Source organism: Rhincodon typus, chromosome 3 (genome assembly GCF_021869965.1).
Source record: "Rhincodon typus isolate 14 chromosome 3, sRhiTyp1.1, whole genome shotgun sequence".
Lineage (NCBI taxonomy): Eukaryota > Metazoa > Chordata > Chondrichthyes > Orectolobiformes > Rhincodontidae > Rhincodon > Rhincodon typus.
Genome location: NC_063334.1, coordinates 51,215,856 through 51,236,754, shown reverse-complemented (window position 1 = coordinate 51,236,754; position 20,899 = coordinate 51,215,856). Strand labels below are relative to the sequence as shown.

The 20,899-nt window shown below is 39.0% G+C and overlaps 1 protein-coding gene across 1 annotated transcript in view; it reads left to right on the top strand.

The window, feature by feature from the left end:
• Positions 1–20,899, top strand: part of LOC109914913 (spindle assembly abnormal protein 6 homolog) — a 147,131-nt gene that overhangs the window by 12,539 nt on the left and 113,693 nt on the right. Inside the window, exons 2-3 of the mRNA XM_020514520.2 lie at positions 14,044–14,104; positions 16,481–16,560. Coding sequence (XP_020370109.1) covers positions 14,044–14,104; positions 16,481–16,560 — 141 coding nt within the window. The remainder of the gene's footprint in view (positions 1–14,043; positions 14,105–16,480; positions 16,561–20,899) is intronic.

Genomic DNA, 20,899 nt, shown 5'->3' with positions numbered 1-20,899 from the left:
CCCCCTTGACCTGTCCGTCCTCCCTGGACTGACCTATCCCCTTCCTAACTCCCTACCTACACTCACCTTTCCTGGCCCCATCCCCGCCTCTTCGACCTGTTTGTTTCCTCTCCACCTATCCTCTCCTCTATCCCTCTTCTATCCGCCTCCCACTCTCTCCCTATTTATTTCAGAACCCCCTTCCCCTCCCCCTTTTCTGATGAAGGGTCTAGGCCCGAAACGTCAGCCTCTCTGCTCCTATGATGCTGCTTGGCCTGCTGTGTTCATCCAGCCCTGCACCTTGTTGTCTCGGATTCTCCAGCATCTGCAGTTCCTACTATCTCAAATTCCAGGTTTATTAAGTTGTTTATTAGGAAGATTTTTACAGGTGCTTTAAGAAATGGATTTCATTATTTGTTATTCAATGAAGGTTGTAAAAGGGTAGAGATATATAATGTATATTCCTATCTCTATATATTTAAGTTTTAGTTATTTGTCAGTATATTTTGGTGGGGGGAATGTGTGTGATTTAAGATTTAGTTGCACTTGGGGGGCAGACCTCTGCTTTATTTGCGTAGGATGGTTGTCTTGGGCTTTGGCAGAATGAGCTTGGAGTCTTGCAGTTTATCAGTGCTGCAGTGAGGCTATGGCGTTCAATCTGACTTAGTTGGTGATTGGGAACCTGGGTTTTACGTAACTGGAGGTTAAACCTTAGTGTTCGGGAGAATTTCCTGAATCATTGTTTCAAGTGCAAGAAGTAACTACTGGATCGAGGGGAATTAACTAGGGTAATTGAAGTTTGTTTTATAGGGAGTAGATTGTGCTAAACCTTGTTGATACAATTTGGCTTAAAGCAATGCGGTAAGGGACAAAAATCAGTCAATTGTGAAAATTCCTGATTTTGTCAAATGGTCAACTTCAGTGATTTGAGGAGGAATCTTAACGCGAGTGAGCTGATTGGTCATAAAAATAGTAAAAGAGTAACAGCAGGCTTTCAAGGCAGAGTACAACCTAATATTCTCAGTATCTCAGAGTTCATAAGAAGAAAAATAGATGAAGCACCCAAACCTAATCCTCCCTGGATGTTGAAGGGTATAGAAGTTAAAACAAAATAGTGAAAGGTGGCTTATGACAGATGCAAAGTAGAGAGCACAGTCAAAAACCTGACAGAGAGAGTGCTGTAGCAAATTGATAAAGGTAGAGAGATGGTATATAAAAGAGCATAAGAGGACAGAGTATAAGAAAAGATCAAGAAATAGTGAGGCTAAATAGGGGCAACAGGCAATCTTTTTATGGATGCATGTGGCGTGACTGAGATATTGAATGGGTATTTGACAAAAGAGGGTAAAAGTATAGTGGGGTAGGAAACATGGAGATTTCAAATTAGATTGAAATAATATACATTACTGAATAATTTATTATACTGAAACTCAAAGTTAACATCATGTGGTCCCGATAGAACTCATTCTAAGTTGCTGCGATAAGCTGGAATGCTGGAAGTGAAGCTCTGTCCGTAACATTTAGAACTTCATTTGATGGGGACTGATGTCAGAACTGGAGAATTGCAGATGTTACAACCCTGTTCAAAAAAGGGGAAGGAGATAAATCTGGTAACTATGTCGAAGATTATACGACTGGGTTCCTTGAGCACCACACAGACACATTCTTGTAAATTAAACAATATGTTTCACTTGTACAAGGACTGGTTTTCCTACTGACAGCATGGTATTGATACCCTAACTATTAGTTTGAGAAGAGCAACAGGTTATAATACACATGCAGGATTTATAAATATCTGGATAGATGCAAATTGTTCTGTCTGGCAGTTGGATCAATCAGTGGACGCATGACACATAGTCACAAAATAGTAACAAGATTTACAGAGAACCAAACAAACAAGATGCAGTTAATGAGATTACAATTTCAATCCATTAGCCCTTAGTTAACAAGTGTTCAGGTAAACTAGAATGATGGTCACTGCTGCTTGGCCTAATGAGATTATTTCAACCCATTAACCCTTAGTTAACAGATATGCTCCCACAACTGTAAACTCATTGCTTTAATGTCAGTGCTGGGAACACTACTAAAGACCATTGGCAAGGATAATTCTCGTAAATAGAGAAGCATAATGGAGTTGTTAAAGGCAAACGTGTCTGACTAATTTGATTGAGTTCTTTGCATTAGCAAAAAAGGTTGATGAAGATACTGCGATAGATGTATGTTTGGATTTTCTTTTTATTCATTCACAGGATTGAGTGTCACTGACTAGGCCAGCATTTATTGCCCTTGAAAACATATGAATTGGAGTAGATCATTCAGCTCATTAAGCCTACCTCACTATTTTAGATCATGGCTGATCATCTCCTTGATGCCATTTATCCACACTATCTCCATATTCCTTAGTATCATGAGTCTCCAGAAACCCGTAGAATTTTGCCTTTAATCTGCTTTATGACTGAGATTATACAGCTCCCTTGGAATTCTCCATCCAAAGATTCATCATCCTCTTTGTGAAGAGATTCTTCTTCATATCAGATTTAAATTGCTTGATCTTTATCCTGAGATTATGTTCTCTGGTTTTAGAGTCACCAGCCGACGCAAACATCCCGTCTGTATCTGCCCTGTTGTGCCCTCCAAGAAATTTAAGTTTCAGTGAGATTGCCTCTTAGTCTTCAAAACTCCAGATTTGATTTGATTTATTATTGTCACATGTACCTAGGTACAGTGAAAAGTTTTATTTTGCATGCAGTACAGGCAGATCATACCATACAAAGTGCATAGGATAATAGAACAGAGTGAAGAATACAATGCTCTAGCTACAGAGAAGGCGCACAGGAAGCGAGATCACATTAAATTTATAATTTGAGAGGTCCATTCAGAAGACTAATAACTGCAGAACCAGTTTCCTCTTTACTTTACTATTAAAACAACCCTGCTATTCCAGAGATTAATCTGGCAAACCTCCACTGCTTTTCCTCTATGGTATGTATATCCTTCTTTATATAAGGACACCAGAATTGTGCGCACAAAACTCCACGTGAAGTCTTGCCAAAGCTCCATACAACTGCAGCAAGACATATCTGCTATGTAGCAAACAGAGAATGCTGACAAGACTCAACTGGTGTGGCAGTATCTGTAGAGCCAGAAACAGTTAACATTTGAAATCCTGAATGATTTCTTCAGTCATACCGAACTTGAAACAAAAACTTTTTTTCTGTCTCTGCAGATACTGCCAGACCTGCTGAGCTTTTCCAGCAGTATTTTTGTTTCAGATTTCCAGCATCTGCTGTATTTTGTTTTTATATCTCTATTTCTGTGCACAAATCCCTTTGAAATGAATGCTAACATTAAGTTCAGCTTTCTAATTGCTTGGTGCACCTGAATGCTAGCTTTTAGTGACTCATGGACAAGGACATCCAGATCTCTGGATACCACACTTGTCAATTTCTCATTCTTTCAAAACTATTGTCTTTTTTTCCCCGAAAACAAAAATGAATAACTTCATACTTCTCTATATGCTACCTGACCTCTTTGAGCCCATTCCCTTAGCCTGTCCACTTCTCTTAAAGTCTCATAATTTGCGTTCCCATCCAGTTTTGTATCATCACCAACTTTGGGAATATTACACTTGGTCTCCACATCCAAATCATTTATGTAGATTATGGATGATTGTACAGACCCATGTGGTATCCTACAAGTGACAGCCTGCCATCCTGAGAATGATTTGTTTATTCCTATTCTCTCTCTTTCCTGCCTGTTAACCAAATCTCCATCCATTTGGGTGGGTATTTTGCCTCTAATGCTGTGTGCCCTAATTTGTTATTTTTTTACTAACTTTCTGTCTGATTGTTTCAAAAAGCTTCTGAATGTCCAAATATACACATCCACAGGTTCCCCTTTGTGTATGCTATAACTAACATCCTCAAGAAACTCCACATTGTCAAGTATGACTTCCCTTTCATAAATCCATGTTGACTCTCCACAATTTTGCCATTCTTTTCTAAATGTTCAATTATCACATCCTCTATACAAAAGTCCTAACATTTTCCTTACAGGTTAACAGGTGTATAGTTTTCCACTCTCTTCTTTTTAATGTAGATTATATTTGCTACTTTCCAGTCAGCAGGAATCGTTGCTGAATCTATTCAATTACAAAAGATAATCACCAATGCATCTACTGTCTGTTGCTACATCCTTCAGTACTTTGGACTGTCATATCTTGGCAGTGTAAACACAACTCCTATGCTGTTACTGCAAGATCCAAATTCAAATTCGTCACATATCGTTATAGCTTTGGTCAAAACTATTATCTGTCAAAACTGAGGCTGGATTTTTTTTAAACTTGAAGTCATTTAAGGCATGCAAAGGCATCAGTGGATAATCCAGTGCTATTGAGAAATTTCTGATTTTCTTTTATTTTTACTTTAAAGCTTCACTTTGGATATTATAAATGTTTTGTATTGAAGATACTACGCAAGCTCAAGTTCCTGAGATTCTAAGCTGTTCTGCCACATCACAGAAAGCAGTTGAGGCAAAAACATTGAATGTTTTCAAGGAGTTAGATACAGTTTTGGGGCTAAAGGAATCAAAGGGTTTGGGAGAAAGTAGGAGTAGGGTAGTAAATTGAATGATTAGCCATGATGATTTTGAATAGCAGAGCAGGGCAAATGGCTCTGTTACATCTGCTTTTATTTTCTGTGTTTCCCCATAATTCAATGAATTTAGCTACTGTTGACTTCAGCTGTGCTGTAATCTCAATTTATTATTTTTGCTGTCTTTGAACTGAGTGTCGTACAAAATACTGCCTTCTTCTGAAATAAAGTGTGGATTTATTCTGAATTCATTGCTTAAAAAAACACCAAATGCTGTTATGACTGGAAGTTTTGTAGTAAATCTTGTAAAGTTGCCTACAGTTAATGAACATTTTAAACTATAATTACACAAAATCTAACTTTAAGTTTGTAAATTTTTTTCTGTTAACTGGAAACAAGCTGGAAGAATCAAATGAAAGCTGGTCTAAACTATGGATCATAACGTCTTTACTATTTGGATGAATTGTTTGATTGGCCGGTGACCCAATTTACAACACCGATGTCAAAATAAATCTTTGCCTATGACGGTAATTTGGATAGGCCTAAGACAGTAATGAATGTGATAATGTAAGACTATTTATGTAAGGAGTTGAGTATTTTCTAATGATTTATACTAGAACATATCTTTATTGATATTATGAAGCATTTCTCAGCCTAGGGGTCACATTTCTGGTTGTTCGCAGTTTGGACTGGGTGGAATAAGTATATAAATATATAACAGATAAGATCCAAACAGAGAATCTGCATTATCAACATCCACCCATCTGAGGTGCAATCTTTCACAAGTTATTAAATTGCAGTCTCATCTTCTAGTGGATGTAAAAGATTCTGAGGCAAGTCTTTCAAAGAGCAGCAAATTTTCTTGTATTCCTGGTCCATATTATTCCTGAACTATCACCTGAACAGATTATTGATCAGTTGCCTCACTTACTGCAGGAACGACTTCTTGTTTTGTTCAAAATAGCTGTATTAGCTATGCGTGTTTGAAGTGCTTCAAATAATGCGGAAACCATTAAATGAATAGAAGTCATTTTCTAAGGACTATTCTAGTCTTTTGCTGTTGTAAACATGGATTTTTTTTTTGTTAACTGTGTAAAAACTTGGTTGAGCAACAACTTCTAGGCTATTCGATGAGACCACATTAGAGTTGAATGACAATTAGTTTGCCTCAGTTTCTTGCCTCTGTAGACTGGTTAGGTGCAATTGAGGAAGCCTTGGCTCTATAAATAGAATAGAAACATAGAATCGTTATAGCACAGAAGGACGCCAATCAGTCTGTCATACCTGCCAGCAAGAGCAATTGACCTAATGCCCTTCCCCATGTTTCTATTAATTTTTCAATATTACAAGACTGACAACCAACAGATAGTGTTCCTCCATTAAGGTACTCTTTCATAGTCTACTATTTTGCCCAAGTTTTAGGCATCTGAGCCGATATCTCTTCATTGTTTGATGCCTAAAAATTGGTTTGATAATGTTTCTGTGAAATGCCTTGCGACCTTTCATTATATTAAAGACACTACATAAATATAAGTTGTTTATTTTATTCAACAATGAATTAATCAACAATACCTTAAAAAAACTCTTTTGAGACTTCTAGTTACAAAGTTTTTATGGATATTTTAAATCACTCTGTTCAGATATGCTCTGGCACACACCTGGTGAGACTTGAACCTCATTTTTTGGTTCAGATGTAGGGACGCTACCACTTTTTAAAAAATATACGTTGAATGAGAAATATCAGCATCAATACATACAGAATTGCATTGATTTTGTGGACAAGATTGCCAAGACCTGGAGGGGTTGCTGAAATAGTGCTGCAACTAGTCCAAGATCCGTGTTTTGGACTGCCCAATGATAAATGTCCATATTTACAGCATTACTTTGGAATGAGAAATGGGAAGTTTTAATAAAGGCGAAGAATAATTGAAACAAAAGCAAATATTGTAGATGTTAGAAATAGGAAGGCAGTATCAATGGCAAGAAAAATCGAGTTGGCGTTTCAGATCCGTGATCTTTCATCAGGACACTGGATGTGATTGACTTGAAATGTTAACTCTTTCTCTCTCCACCGATTCTGCCAGACCTGCTGCGTATTTCCAGCACTTTATGCAGACTATGAATTTATGACCTAACATTAAAGTGATCTAAGAAATTAATCAAACTGAAATGAGAACAAATAAACTCTGCAAATCCTATATGGAGAAATATTAAGTAATTAACTGGATGAATATAGGAATATAGAGAAATATCTTAAAAGGGCATTTAGCCCAAAGGGAACCTGGAAAATTGTATAGCCGCAAACATAAAATATAACTTTTAAACAAATATTTCGACAACAAAGTGTAACTAAGTCTGAAATTAGAAGATACGAATCAAGAATAAGCCCATGATGGGTAATAAACCAAATAATTATCATATAAACGTTGACAGTATGACTTTTGTCTTGAGTGGACTACTTAATTTGCCCATAAAAGTCAACTTTAGATGTTCAGAGTTCATACTACAGTGATCATTAATCATACTTCCTATAGTTCATTAACTTAAAGGTACATAGGGGAATCTCTTAGATTTTCCCTCTGCCAATTCTAGCAAATTTCCCAACTAATCAACAAGAGTAATGTGTATCACATGATCTATCATAGTACTATGGATTGAGCGTGGGAAGTATGTTGCTTAATTTAAAATAAGATTGTAAATTCACTGAGAAACAGAATAATTGCGCAATAATAAAATTGTTTAGTATTTCTGAGAAAATAAAGACTGGAGAAAGATATCCAATAAACTAAAAAGGTGAAGGAAGAAATGTGCCAGCAGAGGAAGACTGAGAAAATGGTCTCACCTGGCAAAGGAACTGGCAGGATGTGTTAATGAGTACTGAGAAAATTGTAATGTTAGCACTGTGGAGCCATCTGATTCCACACCCACACAAGTGAAGAAAGATAGTATTCCAGAATTCAAGGCCAGTTCATGAAAGGGCATTCTAACAGAAACCAAAAATTTCACAGCATCTATCATTTGAGCTCAACAATAAAACCTTCAAATATCATAATTTTGTCATACAACTTCAAAAAAGAATGTGTATTGATTGGTCTGCACTGGCAATTCTGGATGGAACATAAAAAGAAGAACTTTTTCAAGGTTGGTTGGAAAATTACTACCATTGTAAAGACAGCTGGGACGAGAAGACATGGATCACTGTAGCTCTACCTCTTACAGTGGACAGCATAGAATTAAAGCTGATTGTAATATTCAAGTCTCCATAAAGAAAGTTCAGAAAGGTGATGTTGATCACAGTCACAAGGTAGGCTGGATAGATGAAGGTGTTGAAAGAAATGGATCAAAGATATGTGGAATTTCAGACCAGGAGGACTACACAAAATGCTTACGCTTCTTGCACATGTTCAAATCCTACCTTGTCAATGATGTAGTTATTGATGTGAACTAAACCAACTCTGGCTTGAAGTTCTGAGATAACAAGGTGTAGAGCAGGATGAACACAGCAGGCCAAGCAGCATCAGAGGAGCAGGAAAGCTGACGTTTCAGGTCTAGACCCTTCTTCAGAAAGGGTCCAGACGCGAAATGTCAGCTTTCCTGTTCCTCTGATGCTGCTTGGCCTCCTGTGTTCATCCAGCTGTACACCTTGTTATCTCGGATTCCCCAGCATTGGCAGTTGCTACTATCTCTGGCTTGAAGTTCTTCCTGGTGCACTTTAAAAATATTGTTCGGCCCTGATGTGTGCATTAATAAACCTCTGAAGACTTTCACACGGAGTGTATTTCGTATGTGGAATGAACTGCCAGAAGTGGTACTGCAAGTACAGTTACAGCATTTGAAAGACTTTTGGACCGTTACATGAATAGGACTGTATGACTAGTACAGTATCTAATAGATGTGGAACAAGTGAATGTGAGCTAAAAAAATGTTCACATATTCCTGCCATTTAGTTATTGAAGACTCTCAACAGCATATTGTGACAATGGGTCATACATGTGCTGAATTAACCTGGTCACAATATTGTCAAATTCTAAAATATTGAATAGTATCTGTGTAACAGTATTGAGAAAGATGACTTGTGAAATGATGATGCTTAAGTTGATGTACTACCAACGATAATGATAATGAGGATGAAACATATAATGATGTTATTCAGTCAGGCTATTGGGATGAACTCTTGATTCAGATGGTGATCTAAATAATTTATAAGGATTTTAATCTAAAATGTTGTAGTTAATGTTGTAAGTAACTCAAATGTTGTAGTTAATCCTGTGTATATATTTATATCACATTTAAATATCTGTGTTACAAAATAAACTTTGGAAAATTAATATGAATTCTTTAGTGTTACTGGTTTTTATTTTGATCAGAATGTGGCAATGATACAATGTCAATTGATACACAGAGGGCTCTTGGGGTACAAATCCATAGGTCCTTGAGAGTGGCAACATAGGTGAATAAGGTGGTTAAAAAGGTGTACACATGCTTGCCTTCATCATTTGGGGCATTGAGAATAAAAGTTGGCAAGACATGTTGCAGCTGTGTAAAATTTTAGTTGGACCACATTTGGAATATTGTGTGTAGTTCTGGTCATCACTTTATAGGAGGCTTTGGAGGTTTGCCATGATATTGCCTGGATTGGATGTATTAGCTATAAGGAGAAGTTAGACAAACTTGCATTGTTTTTGTTAGAGTGTCAGAGGCTGAGAGGTGACCTGATAGACGTATATAAAATTATGAGAGGCCTGGCTTGGGTGGATAATCAGATACTTTTTTCCCAGGGTGGAAATTACATATACTAGGGGCATATGTTTAAGTTGAGAGGGGAAATTTAAAAGGAGATGTGCGAGGAAAGTTCTTTTTGCACAGGGGGCGGTAGGTTTTTGGAACTTGCTGCCAGGTGATGTGGTAGAAGCAGATACAGTAGCAATGGTTAAGAGGCATTTAGACAGACATGTGAACAGGCATGGACCATGTACAGGCAGATTGGATTAGTTTAGAATGGCATCATGGTCAGCACAGACATGGTGGACCAAAGGGCCTGTTCCTGTACTGTACTGTTCTATGTTCTGTTGCATCTTGATGCATGTGTTTTGTCTAATGTAAGTAACATAACTTAACTAGATTGACACTTCATTTGTAGGTATCCTGACAAGGTTTCCGTGCTTAACACTAATTACTGTCTTGTAAAAAAATAAACAAGTTTTATCTGGAGGCAAACAACTATGAATAGTTGACATGTGATTCTACTAGTTAAAACTCTAAGCCAGATATAAACCCCCCTACACACAAATGCAGACAGACATAAAAGTGAAAAAAAAAGTGTTCAGCTTAGAGAGAAACTGGGAAGACCGTTCAATCATCCCTTCTCACAAAGTTCACTGAGATGATCGTTTTGGCTTGCCAGGACTGGCTGCTCCACACTGCCAGTACTTCCACTTGCTTGCAGGAGACTCAGAGCAATAGGTTCACAAAAAAGTGTCTGATTTTGTTAAAAGCAGCAGCTTCCAGCAACTAGTGAGGGAAAAATAAAATAAAGCATTTTTCAGACTTTAGGCATTTTTTTATTGCAAAAAAACACCAACACTTAGCTTTGAGATCCAAAGGCTTCTGGCTGTACCATTCATATCCACAAGCTGTTCAGCTACCTGGGAGTAAATCATAAAGTTGTTGGCAGGCAGAAGGCCATTGTCATCTACAAGTGGTCACCACTCAACAAACCAATTAACTACTTGCTGGCTGAATCTCACTTTATGCATGCTCCCTGGTGCCAGTTCACCTCCAACTAATCATTCTCCACTGTTTGAACAAACAGCAGTGTGAACATCACTTACAATAAATGTTGGTAGGTTGCTTTTTAAAAATGCAGCAATCTTTTTCACAATCTTTGGTTTAAAAGCACTCCTTTTTCCCAATTAAAAATACAGAAATATAAAAAGATGTGGACCTTGCAGTAGCACTACCAAGCCACCCAGTGATTGATATTGAAGTCCTCGACCTAATGTGCATCCTATGCCCTTGCCATCTTCAGTACTGTTTCTAATTCATATTCCACATGAAAGAGACCTGATTCATCAACTGAGGGGAATAGTGGGAGATTTCCTTGCCCATGTTTGACCTGATGCCGAAAGTATTTGTGGGGTCAAGTCAATGTCTACTATTCCCAGGGCAACTCCCTGCATGCTGCACATACCATGTGCTGCCCCCACATTTTGATGGGTGTCTTACCAGTGGGATAGATCTAGGAATGGTGATGGTGATTACCAGACATTGCCTGTAAGATATGATTTGTTGAGTATTAGTTGCTTGATGAGTCTGTGGGTCAACTCTCAACATTGGTACAAGGCCCCAGTTGTTAGGAAGAAGGACTTTACATCGTTGATAGGGTTGTGTGTGCTTTTTTAATTAACAGCGCCTAGGTCAATGCTAGGAAGTTCATCTGGTATTGTTTCTTTTTTATAGGGGGGTTGTGGAGAGACAGCTAGGGAGATAGTGAGGAAAGAGAGCCACCTGAGACTGATTCGGTTGGGAAAAGGAGTAAATCAAACAATCAGGGCAGGCAGGAACAAAGCAGAGAATGAGTTAGAACTGCTAAATTAAACTGCATTTATTTCAATGCAAGAGGCCTAACAGGTAAGGCAGATGAACTGAGGGCATGGTTGGGAACATGGGACTGGGATATCATAGCAATTACAAAGATGTGGCTCAGGGATAGACAGGACTGGCAGCTTAATGTTCCAGGGTATAGATGCTATAGGAAGGATAGAAAGGGGAGCAAGAGAGGAGGGGGAGTGGCGTTTTTGATTCAGGATAACATTACTGCTGTACTTAGGGAGGATATTCCCGGGAATATGTGCAGGGAAGTTATTTGGGTGGAATTGAGAAATAAGAAAGGGATGATCACCTTCTTGGCATTATACTATAGATATCCCCAATAGTAGGAAATTGAGAAACAAATTTGTAAGGAGATCTTAGTTAATTTTGAGAGTAATAGGGTGGTTATGGCAGGAGGTTTTAATTTTCCAAACATAGACTTGGACTGCCAAAACATTAAGCGCTTGGATGGAGAGGAATTTGTTCAGTGTGCACAAGAAAATTTTCTGATTCAGTATGTGGATGTACCTATTAGAGAAGGTGCAAAACATAACCTACTCTTGGGAAATAAGGCAGGACAGGAGATTGAGGTGTCAGTGGGGGAGATCTTTGGGGCCAGTGACCATAATTCTATTAGTTTTAAAATGGTGATGGTAAAGGATAGACTGGATCTTAAAGTTAAAGATCTAAATTGGATGAAGGCCAATTTTGACTGCATTAGGCAAGAACTTTCAAAAGTTGATTGGGGATGGATGTTCGCAGATAAAAGGATGGCTGGAAAATGGGAAGCATTCAGACATGAGATAACGAGAGTCCAGAGACAGTGTGTTCCTGTTAGAATGAAGGGAAAGGCTGGTAGGTGTGGGGAATGCTGGATGAATAGAGAAAATGAGGTTTTGGTCAAGAAAAAGAAGGAAACATATGTCAGGTCTAGACAACAGGGATTGAGTGAATCCCTAGAAGAGTATAAAGGTAGTAGGAGTATACTTAAGAGGGAAATCAGGAGTGCAAAAAGAGGACATGAGATAGCTGGCAAATAGGGTTAAGGAGAATCCAAAGGGATTCTATGAATACGTTAAGGACAAGAGGGTAACCAGGAAGAGAATAGGGCCTCTTAAAGATCAGTAAGGCCACCTATGTGTGGAACTGCTGGAGATGAGCGAGATATCAACATGTATTGTTTACTATGGAGAAGGATATGGAAGGTATAGAACATGGGGAAATAATTGATGACATCTTGAAAAATGTCCATATTATAGAGGAGGAGGTGCTGAATGTCTTAAAATGCATAAAGGTGGATAAATCCCCAGGACTGATCAGGTGTACCCTAGAACTCTGTGGGAAGCAAGGGAAGAGATTGCTGGGCTCCTTGCTGAGATATTTTTATCGATAGTTACGCATGCAGTGCTGGAAGATTGGAGGTTGGCTAATGTGCCACTATTTAAGAAAGGTGGACATAAAAGCCAGGGAATTATAGACCGGTGAGCCTGACATTGATGGTGGGCAAGCTGTTGGAGGGAATCCTGATGGACAGGATTTACGTGTATTTGGAAAGGCAAGGACTAGGGATAGTCAGCATAGTTTTGTGCATGGAAAATCATGTCTCACTAACTTGATTGAGTTTTTTGAAGAAGTAGCAGAGAGGATTGATGAGGGTAGAGTGGTGGATGTGATCAATATGGACTTCTGTAAAGTGTTCAACAAGGTTCCTCATGATAGACTGGTTAGCAAGGTTAGATCACACGGAATACAGGGAGAACTAGCTATTTGGAGACAGGACTGGCTCAAAGGTAGAAGACAGAAGATGGTGGTGAAGGAGTGCTTTACAGACTGGAGGCCTGTGACCAGCGCCTTGCCACAAGGATCGGTGCTGGGTCCACTGCTTTTTTTCCTTGTATATAAATGATTTGGATGTGAACATAGGAGGTATGGTTTGTAAGTCTCCGATGACACTAAAATTGGAGGCGTATTGGAAAGCAAAGAAGATTACCTCAGAGTACAATGGAATCTTGATCAGATGTGCCAATGGGCCAAGAAGTGGCAAGATGGAGGTTAATTTAGATAAACGTGAGGTGTAGCATTTTGGAAAGGCAAATCAGGGCAGGACTTAGACACTTAATGGTAAGGCCCTGGGGAGTCTTGCTGGACAAAGAGACCTTGGAGTGCAGGTTCATAGTTCCTTGAAAGTGGAGTAGCAGGTAGATAAGATAGTGAAGAAGGTGTTGGATATCCTTGCCTTTATTGGTCAATGCATTGAGTACAGGAGTTGTGAGGTCATATTGTGGCTGCACAGGACATTGGTTTGGCCACTTTTGGAGTATTGCATGCAGTTCTGGTCTCCGTCCTATGGGAAGGATATTGTGAAACTGGAAAGTGTTCAGAAAAGATTTACGAGCATGTTGCCAGGGTGGGAGGGTTTGAACTATAGGAAGAGGCTGAAAGGCTGGGGCTATTTTCCCTGGAGTATTGGAGGCTGAGGGGTGACCTTATAGAGATTTATAAAATCCATGCTGAGGGGCATGGATAGGGTAAATACGCAAGGTCTCTTCCCTGGAGTGGGGGAGTCGAAAATTAGAGGGCATTGGTTTAAGGTGCGAGTGAAAAGACTTAAAAGGGACCCAAGGGAGTAACTCTTTCACGCAGAGGGTGGTGCGTATATGAAATGACCTGCCAGAGGAAGTGGTGAAGGCTGGTACAATTACGACATTTAAAAGGCATCTGAATGGGTATACGAATAGGAAGGGTTGAGAAGAATATGGGCCAATTGCTGGCAAATGGGACTAGATTTATTTTAGGATATCTGATCGGCATGGACGAGTTGGACTGAAGGGTCTGTTTCTGTGCTGTTTATCTCTATGACTCTATTAATTTCTTGTTACAGGAGAGAAAATGTTCGATTGACTGTCGGATGGCAATGCTCTTCTAATCCAGTTCACAAAAAGGTACCGTAAGTGATATTTTGTAGTTTGATCTCTACATAATATAGTTAATACGTTCTTCACCAAAGCATAACAGTAAACTCACCTTTTATATGTTACTTTTGAGGTAGAAAGTATCCCATGGTGCTCTATTGAGGTTTGATCATACGAAAGTAGATGCCACATGAAAGAAAAGCATATTTAGAGTGGTGATCAAAAGTTTGATCAAACAGATGAGTTTTAAGGAGGACAGCAAAAATTGGAAGTGGAGTAGTTTAGGAAGTGATAGCTGGGTTCTGTACAGCTGAAAGCATCACAACTTTGTGATGTTGTTCTTCGGGGAATTTGGAAAAGGATGTGCAGAAGATACAGCTAGAGAAAATGAGGTGTGGCTGTTGTCATGCTGGAAAAGGTGATAGACAGAGAGGGTAAGACTATTGATAAATTTGAAGCAGGAATGAGGATCTTAATTGGAATTTTAATAACATAAGGAAATGCAATGTCCTGTGAGGACAGGATGGTAATAAAAAATGACTCTCATAATCACTGTGACATCATGACACTTCACTGGAAGTATGAAGCCACAACACCAAGCAAAAGAAACAGCATCCAGGATGGTACGCTTCCTGGTATGGGATCTGCCATCCGCACATTCCAACAGTGTTGCAATGTGGCTGTTGTGTGCACTACTTACGGGAGACATTGCAGCACCCCAGCAAACTTCCTTTTTGAGATTGCCACAAGCTCTTACACCAGCAAGGACAATGACAGTTAGTTTCTTGGAAACACCATCACCCTCCAAGAAACAAACTGCTCTGATTTTAATTTTATCCCTTTGTTAGTAACAATGATGCAAAATTGCCTATTAACATCATTGTAGAAGTATTATCAAAGCATTGCCACAGTTCAAAAGGTCAGAAATCACACAACCCGAGGTTATAGTCCAACAGGTTTATTTGAAAACACAAGCTTTCCGAGCCTTACTCCTCCTCCAGATGTTAGTAAGGCTCGGAAAGCTTGTGTTTTCAAGTAAACCTGTTGGACTATAACCTGGTGTCATGTGATTTCTGACCTTGTCCACCCCAGTCCAAGACCGGCACCTCCATGTCACAGTTCAGAAGGTAATCCGTCATTGCTGTCTTAAAATAATTGATGGGGAGTGGGGAGAGGAAAAGAAAACTTCAAGCAGTTTGTACCAATCATTTGACAAAATTTGGAAACTCTCAGATCAGATAGCATCTATGAGAAAGAAACAGGATTTATATTTCAGATCAATGACCTTTCATCAGAACTGATAAACATAATAAGTCTTAAGTGGATGAAAAAATGCAAATTGGAAGGTCCATGATAAGAGTAAAGGGACATTAACTGATGTGTGTTGGTAGGGCAGAATCAGAGGGATAAGAAACAAATACTGTCTAAAAGAGATGTGAATAGTGAAATAGTGATCTGCTGCCATTTTAAAAAGTGTCCCCATTATGTTTTACTTTTGTATTTAAAAGTTAAATTTTATTTATGTTGTCATGTATTTAGATGGCTATGTTAACCAGAAATAAAATTTTGTTTGTTTATGTAATTTTTGACATGCAAGGTTGATGGTCTTGTTTTTAAAACTTCTGCATAAATAATTGGAATAAGCACTGCGACCCTTGAAACCAGCGGTGGACTTGAATATCCAGAACATTAACTGGTGTGGCCCAAGATATTCTGCATATTCCTCCACCACAGTAGAAGCTACATTTTTGTACGTAATTAATAAGAAAATTGAGATTTGGGACAGGTGTAAGTCATCATGTGATGGCAGACAGCAAATTATTATATTCAGGGCTTGGTACCTAGTGAGATTAGTTGTGAAAGTAAAAATGTGCAAGTTGATAAATGGTACTAAGATATTTTAAGATAATTGAAGGTGTGTGGTGAGTTATGTGAAATCGATCAGCGTCATAGGTGTCAATTATTCAATAGCTAATGACATTAGATGTACTCCAACTCACAAATGAGGTAGGAATTATTGTAAAATATAAAAAGTGTGCCTGTGCTTGGTACAAAATTCAGTTGAGAACTTTTGGCATTTTTGAGTAACACATAATTTGTATTATAATTTTATCGTAGTTAAATTTGCTTCATGGATATAATAATATTTTTGCACTTTTTTACATTCACTATATGATTGCAGATTTTTATTTGCATCTAATTGAAAAGTACGAAGACTGACTGGCTGTATAATGGTTTGGTATGTTAAATAACTAACATTGCCTCATTGCACAGGCTATTACAGTTTCAAAAGTGTTTATTTTCTGTCTGCTCTTCCACTAATGCATTTTAATTAGGATAGATTGACACTTAAGATCAATTCCAGTTTATTCTTTTTATAAGAATAATTTCTATGCTCTGTCTTAGGAGTTAACCATCCGATTGACTGATGACACAGATCCATTTTTCTTGTATAACCTTACAATTGGTGAAGAAGATTTTCAAGGGTAAGTTATAAGTCTTGCAACTAGTATTCGATAGAATAAATGTTAATTTATTCCTTTTTCTTCATGAGCACAAAGTTCATCACATTTCCACCCCTCTTTTGTTCTAAAGTGGGTCCATATTGGGCTCAACATTAACTCTCCTTCTCCGACCGAACCGTATCACAGATACCAGCAGACCTGCAGACATTCTCCAGTACTCTGTTTTTACTTCAGATCTTCACTGTCCACAGTACTTTGCTTTTGTATAAATTAACTGAGTTAGTTTTGCTTTTGAGTTGTGTGGTTTGTGATGGTATAATTAGAAATAGAATCTAAGAGTGCTTTTTGCTAGCTGTGTTGCTTACAACTACTAGACACAAAATGTTAACTCTGCTTTCTCTCCACAGAAGCTGCCAGACCTGCTGAGTTTTTTCCTGCAATTTCTGTTTTTGTTACTTACAGCCAATACCTCCCCATTCTGAAAGCTCACAAGGAAATGGTCAAAAAAGATGCAGATATCAATTGAATGAATACATCAAAATCTGATTATCATATAACTAAAGGTTGTTTAATATTCACCTTGAAAGCTAATCACTTAATGATTCTTGGTGTTACAAGCTAAACGTCACAGATAAAAAGGAGTGATACTAGTTGCTCAGAAAATGCTAGTTGCAAGTGGAACAGAAGTGTTATATGGAGAGGTGAACTCGAAGGAAAAACAGTCAAGACTAGGGTTACCCCTATTTCATTCTCCATAGGGATTAATATCCAAACAGACAAGGCAAATGCAGGGAATTGGCACCATTTCAAGGACGAGTGTAAAATTATTTCTACTGTTTGTCTCCTGTGCTAAGTATTTTTGAAGAGGTTCTTTAACTTACTTACAACTCATAATAGTTCACTATGTACCTTGCTATTGCAATTTGGATTCTTGTCCCAAGTTCTTATCAGGAAAATGTTGCAAGTTTATGAGATGGAACAAGGAATAATTTAAAATGCTGTAATTCATTTTGCATGCCTAGTGACTATTTATTTGATTTGTGAAGTCAGATTCATGCAAGTCTTCAATTTTCTTATTCAGTCAGCTATAATATTTCTTTTCAGTTGAGGTTTTTCCTAACTTGCCAATCTTAAAGTTATTAAATAAGTTATTGCTAAATAAATTTTAAGGATGATTTGAAGGTGGTGATTATTTTGTTTTATAACTTTCAGGTTGGCATCTTCAACTTGTGAACTACCTTTAGATGACCTCTGTGCTAGAGATTCCTGGACGGGCTTTAAGTTATGAACCGGTCCAGGAAATCTCGGATCCAGCAGCATAGAAGATTTTCATTGAAAATGTGCCCGTTTTCACTGCACGGAGTGTTGTATTCTATGGTTTATATGTCTAGACTTTGACAGCTAATGTGAAAGAGTGAGCATGTAGAGTAGCAAAGTGGTACCCTTGTCGGTGGTGAGATGAATAGGGTGCTAGGTAAGTGGGTACAGGTAGGATGAATGTTGACATGAGGATTGTCAGGATGGGTTGAGTTGTGGGGTAGTGTTTGATCTGCTGGAGATGGGGTCATGACATTTTGGGGTGGGGTTGTGAAAAGGTTATTGAACCAGCCAGGCGTGTTTGGTGCTGAATTCAAGGTACAGTTCATTAGTTGCCTGAAATTAGAATAGGTTTTTAACCCTCTAATTGTTCCTCGTTGACTATTAAGTTTGAGTGGGTCAGAATCCTCAGGTTTCCAACTTTAAGGAAGGTTTTTTGAGGGTTCCAAATGCAGGGGAATTGCCCATCAGGAATTTCAGTTTACTGGACCATTCCAGTGGAGTCAGCTGCAGGTAGATTTCACATGGTCCTAATGTGCAACTCCAATATATTCTGTTCCAGTGGTTATCTGGGCCATTGAGATAAGAGCCAGATTGTGGCCAGTGGTGAAGGATTGACACTTACTATTCACTACGCCAGTAGTTACTGAGTTTTTGTCAGCTTTCACATAGATTTGCTCTCATTGTGAGTCTGATCCAGGGCATACAGTCTACAGGGGATCTGTAGCATTTTTGAGCAGGGTAGGCCATAGCAAAGCTCTGCAACCTTTTGGATTGAAGCGACATGGAGATTTTAAAGAAGGACGTACAAATTAGCTTTAAATCATGTACATACAGACTTTATGGGGAAAATAAGATGAAACTAAGCTAGAGGGATAAAATAAAACACTTTGAATTAAATCACCAATGCTAACTTATGAAGGTAGGAGTCTCTATGTTTATTAAATTAGATTATCAGATCCAGAAATTTTTTTATTTCAGTCAGGAACTAAGACTGATAAACTATTAAAAATTCATTCACACCTGTTTACATCAGACTTAACATTTTCTGGCATGTTCACTGAACAGATACTGCAAATCACCTACAGGAGTTGATCAGATCTGTTGGTGAGGTTTTATTTGAACAAAGTCCGAAAGAGCTTGGTTACTTAAGTGGGTTAACTGCACACGTATGAAATCTGGAAGTTACTACACAGAAATGGGTGCATTATAATTGCAATTTTATTGTCTTTAGTTCTGTTGGGAATACATCCTTATGGTGAAAACAAATTTATTGCACTTAAAGGCTCATAGTTCGTTTCATAAGCGACTGTGGAAATAAGGATTCTGAGTATTCTGTGGTATTTGTTAAGTTCAATGTTTAACTATCTCAACATTATATTTTTGAAGTAGTCCATGTATTGACAATATTTACTGTCTATTAATCTTGCTCGTGCATATATTCTGTTAAACTTAGATTATAAATTTGGCCTGGAGACATATTTATTTCATCTATGTGTGAGATTGAGATTGGTCATTACTAAATTAATACTGTGCTCTTTACAACCTGGTGATAAAAGTGTGAAGCCTTTAAGGGATGTGCTCTTAAAGTTCCTGTTTGAGGTGATCAGGAATGTTGATGGCAAACCTGATTTCTTTTTAAAAAAATTAAAATTTATTGTGACATCCCTATCCCCTTGAAGGTGTTTTCCTGTGCGGTTCCACGGAAGAAACTGGGAACGAAATGTGAAATCTTGCAGCCACTGATCGTCAGAACACTGTTCTTACTAGCAAGTCAATTTCTTCTTTAAAACAAAAAAATCAAAGTCTGGAAAAGGTGCACCACATTCCTCTGCCTCCCTCTTATCCCGTGGCTCCAAAAACAAGGAATCAAATACAATTCCATCAAGGCTTGCTTACTGAAGGTCCGTCCATAAGGCACAGGAATATTGGAGACATTGAGACTGCTGCTTGATCCCGGAATTCCGATGGAAAATATTGGAGGGTCCCCTCTGTCCCTCCCAGGAACCAATTGCTGGGGTATTTCCTACTTGACCAGAGGTAGCGGGAGCAGTTATGCTGCAAAGGGGATAGTAAATGCCAGGAAGGGCCTCTTGCAGCCTGCAGTATAACCCCCAACTCCCTCCTCCTTGATTAGTGGATCATTTTGGACGGAGGGCCCCACTCCAGAAACTTCCTGAGCCTCCAGGAGAAAAGACACTGACTTGGAACCCCCTCTCACACCCAAATAACCCCTCACCATGCTGTGGGGCGCAGGGTGGGGATTGCATTGTCAGAGCAAAACGTTGACCTTTGGAAAGGTTTCACCTCACGTGGGACCTTTCTGTGTAACCAGAAGCCCTGGGGGTTATGGGGGCATATTCAGGGGCATTTGGGGTGTGGGTGTATACCAGTGGAGGCCAGTTTGGGGAGTAGGGGGCACCCTGGGTTTGTTTAGGCACCATGTTTACAAGGTGGAGTGTATCCGAGAGGTGGAGGCCTGCTGTGTGGAGGTCAGCATCTGCATGAGAACGTGCAATTTGACGGGATCCTGCAAGGTACTGCTGCAATTACGTGGCCAGCAGTGGATCCAGCGGAAAGTATGCAGCATCTCCGTGTCACGGTACGCGTAGATCAGGGGATTGATCAGGGAGTTCAGCTAGGCCAGCAACAGAAATACTTCCCCACCTTCAGGATGTCACAGCTTTGGCAATCCACCCTATCGAGGAGCAACACCACCAGGCCTGGGGCCCAACAGATCACAAACGCACTCAGAACCATGATGACAGTCTTCATGAGGTTCATCATGGTGTCTTTGTGTTGTTGTTGGAATGACGTGTTGCAGGATATGCGTTGTGTTTTTTGCTCTAATAGTAGTAAATGTGAAGATAATTCAGCATCATGGTTGGAGACGGCCCAGATGGTAAGGTAGCTTTGGCTGTAGAATGGAGCCACCGCGAGCATGTAGACAGATGGCAGATGCAATTCCAGCCAAAGTGTGGGATGAAGCCAGTGAGAATGGCTCCATTTGGAGCACAGCCAATGAGAATGCTCACACATTGGT